This window comes from Sinocyclocheilus rhinocerous, unplaced genomic scaffold (genome assembly GCF_001515625.1).
Source record: "Sinocyclocheilus rhinocerous isolate Xijiao unplaced genomic scaffold, SAMN03320098_v1.1 scaffold824, whole genome shotgun sequence".
Lineage (NCBI taxonomy): Eukaryota > Metazoa > Chordata > Actinopteri > Cypriniformes > Cyprinidae > Sinocyclocheilus > Sinocyclocheilus rhinocerous.
In genome coordinates, this window is record NW_015628342.1 from 635,437 (window position 1) to 656,022 (window position 20,586).

Below are 20,586 nucleotides of genomic sequence, written 5' to 3' on the forward strand. Positions count from 1 at the left end.
TCTTTTAATATATTTAGAATTTTTTATTTTATACATTTAGAATTTTAGATACTTTTGTATCTATTATATCTTTTTATATACTTTATATATCTAGAATTAATTATATTTTTTGTATCTATTATATCTTTTTATATATTTTAATATATTTAGAATTTTTTATTTTATACATTTAGAATTTTAGATACTTTTGTATCTATTATATCTTTTTATATACTTTATATATCTAGAATTAATTATATTTTTTGTATCTATTATATCTTTTTATATATTTTAATATATTTAGAATTTTTTATTTTATACATTTAGAATTTTAGATATTTTTGTATCTATTATATCTTTTTATATACTTTATATATCTAGAATTGATGATACTTTTTGAATCTATTATATATTTGTATGTACTTCATACGTCTAGTATTTTATATTGCCTACTTTGAATATTGTAACTTTTTATCTAGAATGTTTTATTCCATAAACATAATGTGTTCAGCACTAAATCTGGCACAGGTTGAATACGAGAAACGTAAGCCCTGATATGGTCCTGATGGATGAATGAATGAATGAATGAATGAATATCCTCACGCTCCGGCCCACAGCAACAACGACGACGAGGATCTGACTCCGGAGCAGAAGCTGGAGCGGGAGAAGGAGCGGCGCATGGCTAATAACGCGCGGGAGCGTCTGCGCGTGCGCGACATTAACGAGGCCTTCAAAGAGCTGGGCCGCATGGTGCAGCTGCACCTGAAGAGCGACAAACCCCAGACTAAGCTGCTGATCCTGCATCAGGCCGTCGCCGTCATCCTCAGCCTGGAGCAGCAGGTCCGAGGTCAGTCGCTGCAGCATTCTCAGCACAAACTGAGCTCTCTTTTCACTCATTGTGTGCTCAAACTAGAGGTTTTTATTGTTATTATTATTTAAAGGGATAGCTCACCCAAAAATGAAAAGGTTGTCATCATTTACTCACCTTCATGTCGCTCCAAACCTGTATGAGTTTCTTTCTTCTTTTGAACACAAAAGAAGATATTTTAAAGAATGTTGGGAACCAAACAGTTGATGGTCCGCAGTGTCTTCCTTAGTATTTCCTTCTCTATTATGGAAGTCAATGGGGAGCAACAACTGTTTGGTTCCCAACATTCTTTAAAATATCTTAATTTGTGAACTATTCCTTTAATTGGATAATTGCAATATAGTAGTTATATACATTATAATAATTAAAATGACAAAATAATTTAATAATAATAATAAGAAGAAGAATTATTATTATTATTATTATTATTATTATTATATATGCATGTATATTTCATTGGATATTGGATGGTTATTAATTGGATGAAATGTAAATTTTAAAATATATTTATTTTAATTTTTAGATGCTATTATAAGTATTAATAACTCTTTTGTATTTTATATTTAATTTTTATTTTTTATTATTAATATAATTGTAATACTATTATTATATACAATTAATAATTTTAGAAAATATTTGTAGATGATGTTATAAGTATTAATGACTCTTGTATATAGCAAACGCTGTTTATTAATACAGATGTTCTGGATTAGATTTGAAGTATTTTATATGCAATACACAAGTGTATTAATAATAATAATAATAATAATAATAATTTCTGGGTTTATTAATGTAGCTGTTACAAATTAGATTTACCATATTTTATATTTTATATTTAATTTCATATGAATAATATAGTTTTATATTATTACTATTATTATTATGTAATTATTCATTAAAAAAATATCTTATTATTTGTAAATTATATGATAAATACGAATAAATCCTGCATGTAGAAAACAGATCCAGATTAGACAAAAATCCAGATTAGATCGGCCGTATTTTGCCATAGTGCCGCTTTTGTCCTCTGGATGGCGTCTGGTTTCTCCAGGAGCAGCTCAGTGTGTGTGTGTGTGTGTGTGTAATCAGTAAAGTGTGTATTTTTGTGTTCCTCTTTCCAGAGCGCAATCTCAACCCAAAGGCGGCGTGTCTGAAGAGGCGGGAAGAGGAGAAAGTGTCGTCGGACGGTGCTCCGCTCTCATTGGCCGGCGGTCACCACAGCATGGGCGAGGCGTCCAATCCCATGGGACAAATGTAAAGAGCCACACCCCCGTAAATGGTCAGAATATTTCCCTCTACACTGATCTGCTGTTGTACACGTCCCAAAACAATCAAACCTGCAATCACTCGCTTACTCACAATAACAGAATTATTAGGCAAAGTGATGCAGAACGTTTGGATTTCTAATCATTGGTCACATGCCACGTAAACTTATTTAATTAATCAAACGATGAATAGTAATCTAAGGGTGGCGAAAAAAATTAAACCTCTAAAAATGTAAAAATGGGCGCATTTTAACAACAGATTGGCCGTAAGTGTGGGTTATAATTTGTGTACATACAGATTTTGATTTTTAAGATATGTATTATACATTGTTCATTTACAATAAAAACAATTAATAAGGCTAAATGAAGATATTTGCACACATTGAAAGGTGCATGTACACAAAATCACTGACCATTTCATTCAAAAGTGCTGTTTTATGATGATTGTCATGATTTGTTTTAGTCTCCAGATTGTCTGATTTAATTCCTCACTGTTTGTTTGATTTTGTAAAAGCAGAAATAAATCGAGGGAAAGCATGAAAAGTGCAATGTTCACATTGCATTATGGGTGTGAACAGACACATGCAGCTCCAAAGGTTTCATGTTTAATGTGCACTTAATGAGTTTACAACTTATAATTAAGGTGTGAATTAAACCCAGTTCATTCATCTTCACGTTAATTTACAGATTTAATGATGAGGGAAAACATTCGGTAAACAGATATGTTTTTAGAGGCGTTCAGAGCAGCAAATAGAAGAAAAATCTGCACTGTAGTGTCAGTATATGATTATTTTAAATGTGCAGGTTACATTTTACTCCACAGTCAACAGAAGAAAAGAAGTTATATTTTGTATGTAAACAATGTAAAGACATTTTTAGGAATGCTTATATAATATAAATTATTATGTAGCATAATGCAGTATAATTTTCACTACTGCAATAAATTAATGAGAGTACTTTTATTATTTTTAGTTATTATCTTATTGTTTTTATTGTTCAGTTAACTTAAACGATCAAATATATATTACATAAAATATAATATAAATTATTATTTACATGCAGTGTAATATTCATTAATGTACTACATTATTGAGAGTACTTTATTATTTTTATTTATTTACATATTTTGCATTACAGTAATGAGAATTATAAAAATAAAGAATCAAAATATTACATTAACAAAAATAAAAATGATTTACACATAGTATAATTTTCATTATTGCATTACATTGATGAGAGTACTTTATTATTTTTAGAATTATCATAATTAAAATAATTATCATTTTTATTTGCGTATTTGCATTATAGTAGCAAGAATTATTAAATTAATCAAAAAATATATAACATAAATTGTGTTCTTACAGTATAGTTTTCATTGCTATATTACATTAATGATAGTATTTTTATTATTATTATTATGTACATTATTAACATATTTTCCATATAATTATTAATTAAATAAAATTAAGTATTATTAATTATTATAATATAATTTAATATAATATAATATAATTATTATGTCCATAATGTATAATTTTCATTACTTCGTTACTTTTATTATTTTCGTTTATTTGCAGATTTTACATTGCCGTATTAATTAAATTGCATTGCATTAAATGAAAGAATTAAGGAGAAAAATGTGGTTCAATGGCATGAACATGTCGACCTCCTAAAAATAATCTCCATTTACTTTAAGCAAAATACATATTTAGAAGTGCTTTTGTGTTAACGTCTCTCTCCGTCTGTCCATCTTTCAGGTCGAAGCTGCCAGAATTCATCAAAATGATGAGCGATCACTTCCTTTGATAGCGTCATTTCTGCCCCGACCGTCCGTCAAACAATCAATCGACCGATCGAACGAACGAGCGAACGAACTTCCATCCGACCGACCAACTCCTGCGTGTTCCCGTTCCTGACTGCGTCTGTGAGGATTTATCCTGTAAATTAGGGAGTGGCGCCGGATTCGTTGTGCATATCTTCCTCCAAGCATTCCCTGTTGCAAAAGAAGACGTTTTTATGTACGAACACACACACGAAAAAGAGCGACGGGCGATTCTTCAAACATATCATGATGTTGTGGAGGTGTGGAGGGCAGCCGTCTGATTTCAATGGCAATCCTGTCCACACTGTGGAACTTTTGTAGCTGTGCCTCGCGGAACTCCTTACGGAAAAATAGAATTAGGAAATTCCCAATCAGTCGGGACGAGAGGAGCTGTCAATCAAACGACCCAGACGGGATTCGGCTGCAGAATTTGACAAAACCCTTCAAACCTTTGCAATAATGTTGTTTTAGTTCCTGTGAAACCAGCAGATCCCGGCAGTGAACGTTCAGAGGCCGTTCTGGAGCCGCTTTGGGCTCGTTTCGCGAACTTTTGCGGATCACCTACGGAAGTCATTTCGTTTATTTGTTTGTTTCTAGCCATCGACTCTCCCGAAGCCCTCCCGGACACCGAAGATGCAATTTTAACATGTCGAAACTTCAACCAACGTGCCTTTTAGAGCTCATATCATCACACAACTGGAGGAGAACATTATCTAGGATGCAAGCAAGTAGGAAGCGTTAGTCATTAGGTCTATGCAGTCAGGTTTTTTACGGCCTGGAGTTTAAAAAAAAAAAAGTAAAAAGGTAAAAAGGTAAAAAAGTATTTTTTGGATAAACTGTATTTAATGTACTGTACGGCTATATGTAATTAGGAGGTGTGTCCAGCCCTGTGTGGCCCCGCCCACAGCCCCGCCCACCTGTCACCGTCGTTATTGAGCATTGTATTATAGATATCCGCTTTTACGAATACAGGCTTGTTGTTGAGCCGCAGTAGTACAAATGTGTGGTTGTATGTGTAAAATGGCTTTTTCTCTTTTTTAATCTCTCTATTCTTCGTCTGTACTGGTTTCTCTGTCAGAAAAAATGGGAAAAAATGGACGGGAGGCACTGAAAGTGGACACAAATCTATTAGAAAATCAGTATATATAAATGTAGAAATATATACAGTATATAAAGAGACGGAAAGGAGTTCACGAGGAGCGGTTTTTCATTCTGTAAAGCCGAGCGGAGACGTTCCCAACGCCATCCGCTCCGAGAGACGTGACTCTATTTTTCATAACGTCACCGCGATCGTAACGGCGGTGAACGACGCTCTCGCGAAACCACCGGCGAAGGGAAACACACACGGACATTTGTAAATTGTATGCAACAAATGCAAACGTACCATTATTTTGAAATTGTGTATGTAAAAGTTATATTTTTACATGTAGGCTGTTGTTATTTTGTGTTTAGAAATGCTTTGTATCAGTTCTTCTCTTTTGTTTTTTCCAAAAAAGTACTTCATTGTGTGTTGAAACGTGTCACATTGAAAATATAGTGAGAAAAAAAGCAAAAAAAAAAACAAATGTTTATATTTGCGGGAACATTTTTCTTTTCTATAACGGTGGGTGGTGGGGGTCGGGAATCAAAGCTATACGATTACTCTCTCATCCTCTTTCATCATTACATTGTCATTTTTAATTGAGTATTTTTTGTGTAAATAGACGCAGGTCGATGACCTGCCGTTGATCATGTGGCCTGGTGAGGACGTGATTGATTAGCGTTAACGTGTGTCAACAATCAGACCTTAATTTACATTCTTACTTTTGTAAAGAGGCATCGCTGAAAGAATCGAAACGACGACTCGGATGTTCTGCACATTTGCCACCGGCCCTCATACGCAAAATTTAGGCCTGAATTTAATGTAAGTTGCATTTAAAATTTGGACGACACCTTTTTAACACAATCAACTTAATGTGGTGCATATTTGTCATACATAAATGAGACTAAACTAAATGGTTTATACAGTATATTTATCATATATAATAAGCCCATTTTGTTTCAGCTTCACGGATTTCACCCAATTGACTCTTACGGAAACCTGTTTCCACCACAGAAATAAATAAATAAATAAATAAATAAATAAATAAATAAAGGAAATTGCGACTTTCTGTCTTACAATTTGGACTTTTTTTTTCAATTCTGAGAAAAAATCTTGCAGTTCTGACTTTTTCCCCAAATTCTGTTTATATCTCACAATTCTGACTTTTTCTCGCAATTCTGATTATGTCTTGCAATCGTAAACTCGGAGGAAAAAAGTGAGATTCTGACTTTTTTTCTCGCAATTCTGAGTTTTTTTGTTTTTTTTTACAGAACTGCAAGCAAAAAATTCAGAATTGCAAGATATAAACTCAGAATTGTTTTGTTTTTTTCACAGATCTACTTTTATATCTTGCAATTTGGACTTTTTTTCTCACAATTCTGCATTTATATCTTGAAATTCTGGCTTTTTTCTTGCAATTCTGGTTTTATATCTCACAATGCGGAGATTTTCTCACAATTCTGCATTTATTTCTGACAATTAAGACTTTTTCTGGCGATTCAGACTTTATGTTGCAGTTTTGTGTTTATATCTCAAAATTCTGAATTTTTCTCTGCATTCTTTTTGTTTGTTTTGTTTGTTTCCGCCATGGATTAAAACATAAAAATTCAGATTCTTTTGAATTGTGGGGAAAAAGTCAGAGTTGCAAGATATAAACTGAGAATTGTGTCTTTTTCACGAATATCTGCTTTTATATCTTTTTTTAATTCGGACTATTTTCTCACAATTCTGTATTTATATCTCGCAATTCAATTATTTTTTCTCGGAATTTTGCATTTGTATCTCTAAATTCTAATTTTTTTCTTGGAATTCTTTTTGTTTGTTTGTTTGTTTCCGCCATGGAATAAAAAATAAAAAAGGTCATTTCGACTTTCTATTTTGGAATTACAAGAAAAAAATCTGAATTGTGTGCTAAAAAATTTTTTATCCCTGAAATAAGCTTCCATATAATCCTGCTTGTTCCACAGCTAGCCATATTTTATATATTAACTAAATAAATTTAATTGTTTTCGCAATGAACAGATTTATACTGATTTTAATCGATGTGAATAAATGCATTTTGATTATTTATTGATGCCATTATTTTTTGTACAGTATGTTTTAAGTATAGTATGACTGACAGAAATGCATCACATCATGTTTATATGTTAATGTTAAAACTCTTACTGCAAATTTTATATAGCATAAATCATAAATTAAGGCCTAAATATGTTTTTTTTTTTTTTTTAATGCAGTTGCAACATGCACAATGTCATGGGTTTTTCTACTTGATTTGCAGGTTCAAACGATTGCCGAAAACACTCCAGCAAAAGCCTAGTATTGAAAAGTGTGGTACATCTGTACTTTTGCATTGCTTCAGACATGCTAGTGTTCTTGTCCTTCAGTAAATTTTGAACATCTGAAGTTGTATTTTGCCAGTGCTAAAGATGTTTGACTAATTCTCTCCTTGTGCCACATCATGTTGTTGCAGCCAATTGTCGTACAACTGGTCTTTGCTGCTTTCTCAGCGCATTTGTCGGACGGATGCGTTGTCTTTGTCACTTGAGTGTGATTTCAATAAAGAGAGACGATCTAGAAGCTCAAAATATCCTCTATATCCACTGCCAGATCACATTTTCACATCAGTTACGTGGATCGAGTGCTGATTTCAGTGCAAATTTAACACACAAACCAACAATTAAGAGTTTCAGTAAATGTAATCAGCATTTCTGTCATGTTTTCAGCTAAAAACATCTTTAAAAGTGGACAAAAATGATGGAAACTTGTTTGAAAACAGTCATTATTTGTGTCTTTATGACGCACTTCACCTTTAAAATAATGCATTTATTTGAGAAGCAATTTGCTTAAGATGTTAAGACTTGTTTTAAGATAATATATATGAAATTGTTCAAATTGTTTTGTTTTTCTTAATTTAGTGTGGCGTCTGCACGCAAAAAAATACTTTGAAAAATTTTTACTCTGAAATAAAGCAAGTAGATTTAAAACATAATTACAAATAAATGGCAAGTAACACTGAATTAAACATGACATTTAAAACCAGACTAAACTGGAATATAAACAATTTTAACAACACAAATTTTTGAAGGTAAAATGTGAAACAAAAACAAAACAATAATGACAAAAATGATGGAAACTTGTTAGAAAACATGACACACTTCACCTTTAAAATTATGTTTTTATTTGTGAAGCAATTTGCATAAGATATTAAGACTTGTTTTAAGTTAATATATTTGAAATTGTTCAAATTGTTTTGTTTTTCTTAATTTATGCATATGCAAAATTTAGTGTGGCATCTGCACTGAAAAAAATGACTTTTTCACAAATTTTAAACCAGACTAAACTATAATTTTTTTTAATAACACTATGGTAGAGTTGTGAAGGTGAAATGTCTAATGCCAAATATAATGACATAAAATGGTGAAAACCTGTTTGAAAACAGTCATTATCTGTGTCTTTATGATGCACTTCACCTTTAAAAACATGCATTTATTTGAGAAGCAATTTGCATAAGAAATTAAAACTTGTTTAGGATAATATATATATAAAATTGTTTGAATTGTCAACAATCTTCACTTGGAAATTACTAAATTTTACAATTTAAGTAACACTGAATGAAACATGAAATTAAAACAATATATAAACAATTTTAACAACTTTACTATGGTAAAGTTTTGACAGTGAAGTGTATAGTGCCAAACATCATAATGACTCAACCAATGACATAAATACAGTGGAAACTTGTTTGAAAACAGTCATTATGAGTCATTCATTTGAAGAGCAAATTGCATGAGATGTTAAGACTTTTTTTTTTTTTTTTTTACAAAACATTTAATAAAAAATTGTTTTGTTTGCATATGCATGTCCAAAATTGGCATAAATCTGCACTGAAAAAAAACTTAAGACAATTTTCACTCAGAAAATGCAAATAAATTTCACAAGTAATTGCAAACAAACGGCAAGGAAAACGGAATAAAACATTAAATTTTAAAGCAGAAAAAATGTAATATATTCATGTAAAACAATAATCTTCGGGGAAAAAAGTCAAAAAACATTTACGGTGTGGCTAAAAATGCAATTAAACTTAATTTGCTTAATAAATTGAATTCTAATTGAAGAGATATTCTCTGAGAGCAAGTCTAATACTGAATGCAAAGTTAAATATGCAAACTAGTCTTCCATTTTTGACGGTTAACTTTCAAATCAGAAAAAATGGCTTGAAAAAAAAAAAAAAGAAAACAAGATGGCGAATGTAATCCCAGCTTCATAATCGCGAGCGTGTTCAAGCACAACTGACAGGAGGAATGAAACATCTCCAGATCACACAGAATAAGTCTTTCAGCCTTCACTGCGTTTCTTTGTGCAACATGTTTATCGTCGTAATGGTGAGCGTTTATGAACCGTGGCCTTTAATTCTTCTTAGTCGTGATGCAACTCAAGTGAAGAATCGTGACCATCAGAGAATCGCCGTGTTCCAGTGCCTGGATTTTTGTTATAAAGCTTCGTTAGTGCATTTTTGCTATGAAAAAGACGAGTGCATTCGGGAAAAATATCACCTGCTTTTCAGATCAGACTCGATTTGGCGAATTTTTTGCAGGGCGATCCTTTTATACCAGTAATGTTGACAAAATAAGAGTCTGAATCGAGACTGTTCCATTTTATAGAGTCATTCAGATAAATGTTTGTTACTTTATTTAGCTATTTAAAGATGATTTGGAGACGCAGATGTGTTTGAATGAGAGAAATAAAGCAATGATTCGAAACACAGTTACTCGTCCTGTCTAATGTGTGTGTGTGTGATTCATTTTCTGGATTCGTTTTGATTTCTGTTGTAAATGTGATGTTGTTGTTGTTGTTGTTGTGTTTCTCTAAAGCTCATCCTCATCTGTTTGTTCTCATCCTGTAGTAACTCGATGATGTCCATGACCGTCTGTAGCAATAAATGTGACATTTTTATGACCTACGGTTTTCAGCTTTGTTTTGTTTGTTTTATCTGAATTGAAATTTTAGATTTTTAATATAATAAAAGCACAAATGCAGCCAAATTTAAACCAGTTTGCATGAATTAACCAAAAATGTTCGTAATATTTGTATAAAAGAATTGCAAACATGTTTAAAGCGCATTTATATCCAGACTAAACCGACTCTATATGCTAAATTTTTAGATATTATATTTTAGATTTTTGTGCATAATTTTTTTACTTTATATTTAAGCTTTTTAATATAAGCACAAACTGAGCCTAAATATTCCTTTTAAAATACAAATAATTCAGACATTCATGAATTTTTTTTTCTTGTTTTCCAATAACAATGTCTAAACATATTAAAACAAAATACGGTTATGTGAAAAGCAAAACTGCGTAAGACAATACCAGGATAATAAAATATTTTGTCATAAAATATCCTAGTTTTTATATATAAAATTGTTATAATAGTTTATATAGTTTTGTATCTTGCTCAATTAATTTAATCATTAAAAACATTATTTTATTACTTGTGAACATTTTTTTTAAATAAAATATTTCAGACTGAAAAAAATTCATCAGTATTTATGTCTTCCAAAATGACGTCTAAACATGTTGAAACAAGATACATTTATTTGAGACGTAAAATTGCACAAGATATAACAGAATAGCAACATGTTTTCAGAAAATATCTTCGTTTATTTTGCATCTTGCTCAATTGATTTAAATAAATAAATACAGTAATAATAATATTTTTTGTTTTTTAAGAGGTTGTCTTCTTTAAACACCATAAAGATTAACACATTTTTTTGTTCATTTTACTTACATTTAAAAAGAACAGTACCATGGTAACAATAATGTTTTACTGAATGAATATAAAATGTATTTACTATAATATAACAGAAATAAAGGCACCTCTAAAACTGGTATAACCAACAGTGACAAGAACAATGCTTTAAAAACAAAAATGATCAAAAATGTTCAGAGTGGCACTCTTAAAAATAAAGGTGCTTCAAAGTTTCTTCACAGCGATGCCACAGAAGAAGCATTCAGTCAAAGGTTCTTTAAAGAACCATCTCTTTCTTACCTTTTTATAATCTGAAGAACCTTCTTTCTGTTTTTGTGAAACAGAAAGGTTCTTCCGATGTTAAAGGTTCTTTATGGAACCATTTGTGACCCTGGAGCACAACTTTCTCAATATTATGATTTAGTTGCACCCTCAGATTCCAGATTTTCAATAGTTGTATCTTGACCAAATATTGTCCTATCATAACAAACCATACATCAATGGAAAGCGTATTTATTCAGCTTTCAGATGATGTATTAATTGTACTCGCGAGCCTTGGAGCCCTGACCGCTCAGCTGCATTCGGTTCTTCACCAGATCCAGCGGCTGCACAAACACCGTGGCACCCATCCTGGAAGTCAGGACGAATGTGCATTAGCTTAATCACTTTTTACTTTAAAGTCCTAGTCCGGAAGGAATTCGTATTAGCAGCAGAGTTTGGAAACAATCCTAAAGAAACCTACATAAATAAAAAAAAAATCACTCAGAAATTGCTTGTAAATTTCACAAATGTGTCCCTGGAGCACAAAAGCAGTGTTAAGTCGCTGGGGTATATTTGTAGCAATAGCCAACAATACATTGTATGGGTCAAAATTATCGATTTTTCTTTTATGCCAAAAATCATTAGGATATTAAGTAAAGATCATGTTCTATGAAGATATTTTGTACATTTCCTACCGTAAATATATCAAAACTTAATTTAGGATTAGTAATATGCATTGCTAAGAACTTAATTTGGACAACTTTAAAGATGACTTTCTCAATATTATGATTTAGTTGCACCCTCAGATTCCAGATTTTCAATAGTTGTATCTTGACCAAATATTGTCCTATCATAACAAACCATACATCAATGGAAAGCGTATTTATTCAGCTTTCAGATGATGTATTAAACTCAATTACAAAAAATTGACCCCTATGACTGGTTTTGTGCTCCAGGGTCACATTTAGACAAAAAGGTTCTTCTATGGCATAGTAAAGCACCTTTATTTTTAAGCGTGCATGCATGTTTTAAGAGTTTATCTTCCTTTATTTAACCAGGAAGGTCCCATTGAGTTGCAGCATGTCTTCAGGGAGTCCTAAACCTTGTTTTACTGTAAACTGTGAGACGCCCAAAGCGGGCCGGTCCTGTACAGAACGTCACAGACGTGCTTGAGCTCTGAGCTGTGAATCTGACGTCAGCGTGCGTCTCCCTCACTGTCACACTGTCTGTCTGTCAGCTCAGATCCACCCAGGAACTCCTGCGAGAAAACACACACACACACACACACTCAGCACAGCGACATGCCTCATCAACATATGTGTGTGTTTCATGATCAGTTTATGTAAGGAACACATTCATGCTGTATGACTAGATATGTTGTTTAGATTTTAGTGTGTTTCATGATCCGTTTATGTAAGAAGCACATTCATGCCTTATTGCTACATATGTTGTTTGGATTATAGTGTGTGTGTTTCATAGTTAGTTTAGTATCATTTAGTTTTGGTTAATATTTTGAAATAGATTTTATTTTTATACTCTCAGTTTTCACCTTAATTTTAGTTCGTTTTAGTAATTTAGTAATTTTAGTCATTTAATTTTTATTTTATTTTATATTTTATATTATTTTTTATATATCTATATAGTATTTATTAATTGTTATTTATTAGTTTTTATTTAGTTATTTTATTAAATGAAAATTGCCATAAAGTAAGTTTAATATAAAAAAATAGATTTTTATATTTTATTTTGTTTCAGTTAACGTTTATTTTAAGTAATGCATTTTTTTATGGTTTTAGTTTTAGTTAACAATAATAACCTTTGATGTTTTTTTGTTTGTTTGTTTTCAGACAAGTGTAAACAAAGTAATTCTGGCCCTAAATACATTTGTAAAAATCCACCGTGGTATTCAAAGATTTTACCCTAAAATACCCACATTACTACAATAATATTGTAGTAAATGCCATTAAAATAAATAGCAGAAATATTCTGATTCTTATACTGTTTATATGACATCCCATATGAATATATTATGATTTTACTGTTTCAAATCCTATAGACTTCTATTATTTTACATCAAGTCCAATGGATTTGTAAAGAGCTTTTATGGTGCTTTTATGGCCTAATATTCTGTTAAACGGGGGAATAACCTGATATGTGTCTGAACATGATGAGGTGAATGACGACATGCTTTAAGTGAAAGACACAGATACTCTGAAAGCACAATAGGTTTCACTGACTTCTTCTTTTCCCTCCTTATTCAGCATGTTGGCCAAAGGCATGCTGGGAATCCACTCCCCGCTGTGGCACGCAGGAAAAGCGGCGTGACTTCATATGTAATGCAGTAATGCAGTAACGTACGAATAATGCAGAAACACGCCGTCAGGTCAGTCCGCGAGCGTCTGCTGCAGTGCATTGTGGGTGTGGTGGAGGGTCAGGGTCACACAGACTGACAGAATTAATAAACTGATCTGTTAGTGTTCAGTGGCATGTGTTTGAGTGGTGGATTTGTCAGTAAAGATGATTTTGCTGAACTAATGCTCTGTCAGCATTGATTCATCATAAACATGCATGTTGACTTGTTAGATGTTTATTTTATTCTTTTAAACAGGCATTTAAGCTAGACTTAAAACCAAACAATAGCTTAAAATAAAATGAATATTTTGTGCATGCGATTAGCACAGAAAATTATTTTGAACAAAAATGCATGTACTTTTATTGGAAGTCTATTTATTTATTTATTTAGCATATTTTATTACTATTATTATTATTATTATTATTATTATTATTATTATGATGATGATGATGTGTTAAATTCTGGCCTTATTTACTTAATTAACCAAATAACAACAACAACAACAAGGTTTTGCCAAATTTGTATGTTAATTAGAAGTCTATGGTTTCATTTTATTTATTTATTTATTTGTTTGTTTGTTTGTTTTATTTAAAGTGGCTTATACCAATATTTTTTTATTACTGGTATGATTTATTATTATTATTATTATTATTATTATTATTATTATGTGTTAAATTCTGGCCTTATTTTCTTAACATCAAAAATAAATAAATAAATACATTTTAAACACAAATGCTTTGACAAATTTCTATGTTCATTGGAAGTCTATGGAAGTATTTATTTATTTGTTTGTTTGTTTGTTTTAAAGTGGCTCATACCAATATTTGTTATTACTGATGTGATTTATATATAAATATATATATTTAAATAATGAAAATGAAAATTATGTTTATTATTATGTGTTGTTATAAACTACTCATAAATAATAATTTCTAAATATTATTTATTATTATTATGAATTCTGGTCTTGTTTTCCTCTAGTGCTGGTTTTCAGTTTAATGGATGAATAAGGGCATTTTACAGAAGTAACCCCAAAGCATCCAATCATTTATTCTTTGTCTTTTTTTCTAACATTTCTTCATTATATTCATATTCATTGTTGGGTTAGGCATTTTATTGGATCCTGAAGGACTGGCTATAAACGGATCTGACTCTAGAACTCATTCAAAATTCCTTAAATAGTTCAGGATCATTTGAGCCCAAGAAGATTCCCAAATATGGTGAGGAGTAACATCCGCTCTTGTGTAAAGCAGATTTACCACAGTAAAACCCTGCTGCCATTGACAGGCTTTATTTCTCAATGCGGCTGGAGGGGCGTGGCTCAGGTTCACGGGCGTGTCTCAGGCCACGCCCACACGTGCACAGGTGACCCGCCAAGGTGTGAAAGTCACCGCGCTCTTCAGCAGGAACAAACACACCTGAGAGACACGAGAGGACACGGATCTGCTCCACATTCAACGGTAAACTCTCTTTACTTCACTTGACGCTCCATTTACTCCATAAGCGCTTTAATAGATCGATTATCGATCATCTGCGACGCGACAGTGAGTGCTTATGTGCGATCAGCAGGTCAAAGTGCGCCTGAGGTAAAGATATTTATCATTTTTTATGTTTAATATGAAATGTGAGCTGCTGTTGTTTCAGATTTAACAAGTTTAGTAACTTTTAAAGCGATTTTGTATTACAAAAATAGTACTAACTGAAATAGTTGCCTAATATTTAAAAAAAATATATATATATTAATTTTAATCAAATATCAGTAGAAAGTTGTATGACATTTACTGTGGTAATACTAGGCTATATATAAGAAACATGGCATTACCTTGCATCTATAATGGTTTTAGGATCATGTTATTTGTATATTTACCATATATTTTATGGTAAATATACATGTATATTTACCATATATTACCATGGCTCTTTAACAGGACTATATATATCTCCTTGGAAATATACTATGATAATACCGTAATATCTATAATACCAATATGTTTCTTATATATATGTGTGTATAGAAAGTTAGAAACATGGTTTTGCGTGTGCGTGTGTGCGCGTGTGTGTGTGTGTGTGTGTGGTGCTACAATAGTTCATCATACTTATCATTTAGAATCATATTTACCATTGTATTACCATGCTCTATAGGCATTTACCATTGTGATATCTCGTAATGATGTTTTTTACTGCTTGATTTCAAGTGTCAAAAATGGTTATTATGGTTTATACACATACAGTATGTACCATAGCAATTCCATAATTTTGGGATCTTTGAACATGTAGTAATTTCATGGTAATCTGTGAAGTACCCTGTGGTATTGTATATAAATACCATGGTATATGCATATATCAATCGTATATGAAAGCACCATTGCATTGGCTTCCATTACCATCACTGTACCGGGGTATCAGCGTAGTACTTTCTATACGGGAGGTTTAAGGTCATGCATTTGTGTTTGATAATTATCGATCAGGCTGTCTGTAACCTGAGCTCTTGTAAATTGTTTGTGTGAAGTGTCAACATGAGAGATCAGACCCGTCGAGCCGCATCTGTGACAGTAATCATTAAAGAACCGCGTCAAGGTGACGATGCTCGCAGTGTTTCTAGATCTTGACACTGCATTAATTGTTTCCTGGCAGGAGGAATGTGATCCGCCCGAGAGGTGAAAGTGCTTATTGCTCTGGTATTTAACAGGACAGATTCCTTCTTTTCACTCGAGAACGGGCCTCAAACCAGCAGAACTAGAAGGAACTATTGATGTGCTGGGTGTTCACAGACAGACCGAACAATAGCGGCAGGAGCGGCTCTATTGTGGCTTGATAATTAGAGAAAACAAGAAAAATGTTGGTCAGCTTTAGTTGGCTGTTTTTGCCCCGGTGACTCACTGTTGTTACTGTATGTCAGGAATCATTCATATCGATCAGGTTGTATAAAATAGCAGGCTGATCTTTTAAGGCATGTGTTTTTGGAGAAGCTTCTAGCTCAGGGTTTGAAAACAACCCATGCAGGGTTTTTTTTTTTTTTAAACTTCAGATTCCTTCAGACATTGATGAATTCATGACTTGAGCAGTAATGCGTCATTGTGAGATTTGTTACGCAATGATTTACAGCGTTTGACTCATTAATGTTCTCACCGGTGCATGACAAATCAACATTATTCATGAGTGATTTGTGTCACTGTGATTGATTACACGACCAGGCAAACGTGTGGACTTTGGAATTTATATGCATAAGCTACGATTTGGCATTCCTAGAGCTCAAACTGTAGATAATTGGCAAGGTCATGGGTTCGATTCCCAGGGAATGCATGGATTTTTAGACAAAGATTCATTTGAGATGTGTTTGTTTACAAACCTGCATTAATTTATTGATTGATTGATTGGTTGTGGAAGATACTGAAGGCAAAAACTCATCAAGTGCTCTAGAAACGCTAAGATCATGGGTTCTAATCCCAAAGAATGCATTGATTTTTTTGACTATATTTGGTGTTTTTCTTTACAAACCTACATTTATTTGATTTGTTTGTTTGATTGTCGAAGATATTGAAGGAAAAACATCATGAAGTGCTCTAGCAATGACAAGGTCATGGGTTTGATTCCCAAAAAAATATATACCTTGAATGCAATAAGTCACTTTGGATAAAAACTGCTAAATATGTAAATGTAATAATCTTTTTTTTTTTAATCTGAAAACGTCTCATTAAATCCTTGAAATTAGATTTTTAGACAAATATATTTCTGACTCATTTTGTTACAAACCTACATTTATTGTAGGAGATATCTTAGGAAAAACGTCAAGTGCTGCGAAACACCAATATCATGGGTTCAATTCCCAGGGAATGCATAGATTTTTAGATGTACTGTATCTAAACCTACATGTAATTATTTGTTTATTTATTTAGTGATTGTAGAAGTTATTGAATGAAAAACATCAAGTAAATGCAAGGTCATGGGTTCGATTCCCAGCAAATTCATTGATCTTTAGACATATGTATTTGTCATGTATTTGCTTTACAAACCTACATATTTATTCAATTCTTTATTTAATGGCAATAGTAGATATAGAAGGATCATATGGTTCGATTCCCAAAAATGCTTTAAAAATATATACCCTGAATGCAATAAGTCACTTTGGCTAAAAGCCTCTGCCAAATGCATAAATGTAAATTTGATCTTAATTGTAAATACAAGACTTTTAAAAGACTTTTTATTAAATGATTAAAATTAGATTTATTTGACAAATATATTTGTGATGTTTCGTTACAAACCTACATTTATTTACTCATCATAAATGAATGCAACTAAATGTAATCACTTTTTTCTCCATATTATTCTTTCATATTGTTATTTCATAACTCTGATGGCTTTATTATTTATAATGTGTCCAAACGCCTGATTGCCAGTGAATGTTTGCATCACTACCGATGTGAGCTTACAGATCAGCTGCGTCTTTAATGAAATCTGCTTGTAGAACTTACAATTCAATAGAATGCAATAGAAATGCAATATTTTTTGACATGTGTGATGTTGTTTTTACCATGGTAACTGGTTATATTTGAAGTACAATGTCAATAGAATAGTATATGATATGATTAGTGTCATTTAGTTGATTTCAAAGTAGCATGCATGAAATAATGCCATCAATAATGAAACCTGCTTGTAGAACTTCTACTTCAAATCCCTGTGTTTCTTACAGCACTAATGCAGATCAAGCAAAAGTCCAAACTTGCCACATCAGCTTCTTGTAGATTCCTTCAGGTGTTTGGACAAGGTTTGTTGTCTCAGTGGAAATCTGTGAGAATGAGAGCTGATGTGAGGAATGTTTCCTGCTGTTTTATTTTGAGTGATATCAAACACACAGGTACCACCCTCGAACGCATTCTTTCATAACTTTCATTGTGCAGCATGTCAATCGTCTGTAGGGTTGGGTATCGTTTGAATTTGATTTCAATTCTGATTCCGGTTCCGATTCTGCTTATCGATTCCGATTCTTATCGATTCCTAATTCCGATTCCAATAAGATAAAAAAAATCCGTTTAACAAATTTTAAGTCAAATATTTAGATGTCAAACATATTTATTCTGTTTGATGTCTATGTTTTTATCAAAAAAATACCACAGAAAAAAACAACTCGACTAATATAGATTTCAAACATTAAATTGTTAAAGACAAGTAAACAAATTAATTAGCAATAGCATAAATAAATAAAACTGAACAAATGTCAGGTACAGAAATTGAAATCAAATGCAAGTTCTTTCCCTTCCTGCACTTAAATAGTTTAAAATCGCATTAAAATGCGAACGCGGGAATCGTTAAGCGGAATCGAAATGCACATGTCTTATCGAATTCCCGATTATTGGAAATTTGGAACCGGTTCTAAAATGGAACCGGTTCTCGATACCCAACCCTAATCGTCTGTTTATTAAACCATCTGTGATGTTGCCACGGCGACCATCAAAAAACCCTGTGACTCATCTGGCAGAGGTGAAAGTGTCATTGTTACAATGTAACATTCCATTTCCCGCCATCCACAATAGAGCTGCAGGATCAAACCTCCTATTATAAACACATATCCGCCTTATTAGTCAAGCGCTGGCCGATGACATCATAGAGGGTTTTAATAAACCGCCTTATTGAGCTGAATCTGTAATAGTGCATCAGGGACTGTCTATCATGCCGTTTGAGCATTTTTTTGTTCTGAATGTGAGGAATGCATTTAACAGGCCTGTGAACATGGAGCTCAAGTATGTTCAGAATGAAGGTGTCACCCGTCGCATTTTTATACAAACAAACGCCCAGAATCAAACCTCAGAAATATCTCAGGAGCTTGTCATTCTGCTGAGGGTTTGCATTATACAGCAGCATATTTCATTAGTGTTGTGCAGGCGCTTGTTTACATTGGTGTTCTGCAATATTGAAGTGCAGTAGTGTAACGTCAGTAAGTTTCTCCGCTCTTTTTGCATTTCTGCATGAGATTTGAAGCATAAATTTGGTGCATATGCTTACAAGAAGTACTGTAGTACTACCATGGTTTTCTGCAAGTGATTCCATGCCAATATCGTTTTCTTTTTTTTACATGGTAATTGGTTATAAATGTGAAGTATATCATATGATTAGTATCATTAAGTTTGTTTATTCTGAAGTAGCGTAAAATAAAACTTCGCTGTATCAGTGTTATTTTAGAATCATTGATATACTATTATAGTTTTCATTAATATTTTAAATTAGTTTTTATTTTTATATTTTCTGCTTTATTTTTAGTAGTTTTAGTAATTTGATGTGCTTTTTTGACATTTTTATTAGTTTTTTGTTTTTTAATATGTAGTGTTTTTAAAAAAGAATGTATAATTTTTAGTACTTTTTAGTTGTTTTAGTATATCAGGTTCAACTAAATAAAAACGAAAATTGTTTTTATTAAGGTTTTGAATTAGTTTTTTTATATGCTCTGTTTTAATTTTAATTTTAATTAAAGTTTTAGTAATTTGTTGTGTGTTTTTGACATTTTTATTAGTTTTTGTTTTTTAAATATCTATTATTTTTAGTGTTGCAAAGGGACAGAAAATTTCAGGTTACGTTTTGAAAACTTTCCAAAAGTTTCCGAAAATTTCCCAGATTTTTCCCCAAGTTTCCAAAAAATCCTGGAAAGTTTCTGGAAATTTGCTGGAAATGTTCCACCCCTTTGCAACCCTAGTTATTTTCATACATCAAGTTAATTAAAATGAGAAATGTTGTCTTGGCATATAGCTGCTAATAAAATAAAATAAAATAAAATAAAATAAAATAAAATAAAATAAAATAAAATAAAATAAATTAAAATAAAATAAAATAAAATAAAATAAAATAAAATAAAATAAAATAAAATAAAATAAAATAAAATAAAATAAAATAAAATAAAAACTTCTGGTTATGAAAGGGGAGGAAATGGGAAGTGCATATTTTAGTTAAAACACCTAAATGAAATTAAATTAAATAAAACAAAATAAAATAAAATAAAATAAAAAAGCACCAAAATGAAATCATTTAAAACAAAACAAAACAAAAAATAAAATAAAATAAAATAAAATAAAATAAAATAAAATAAAATAAAATAAAATAAAATAAAATAAAATAAAATAAAATAAAAACTTCTGGTTATGAAAGGGGAGGAAATGGGAAGTGCATATTTTAGTTAAAACACCTAAATGAAATTACATTAAATAAAACAAAATAAAATAA

General features: G+C 31.7%; 2 protein-coding genes across 2 annotated transcripts in view; both read left to right on the forward strand.

The window, feature by feature from the left end:
* Positions 1–5,011, forward strand: part of tcf4 (transcription factor 4) — a 181,739-nt gene extending 176,728 nt beyond the window's left edge. Inside the window, exons 19-21 of the mRNA XM_016548957.1 lie at positions 597–826; positions 1,969–2,126; positions 3,870–5,011. Of these exons, the coding sequence (XP_016404443.1) occupies positions 597–826; positions 1,969–2,105 (367 nt within the window). The 3' untranslated portion in view covers positions 2,106–2,126; positions 3,870–5,011. The remainder of the gene's footprint in view (positions 1–596; positions 827–1,968; positions 2,127–3,869) is intronic.
* Positions 5,012–13,387: 8,376 nt separating this feature from the next.
* The window catches only part of LOC107737476 (uncharacterized), a gene marked incomplete at its 3' end in the record, with an annotated part of 37,281 nt that continues 30,082 nt past the window's right edge, over positions 13,388–20,586 (forward strand). Inside the window, exon 1 of the mRNA XM_016548960.1 lies at positions 13,388–13,454. Coding sequence (XP_016404446.1) covers positions 13,388–13,454 — 67 coding nt within the window. The remainder of the gene's footprint in view (positions 13,455–20,586) is intronic.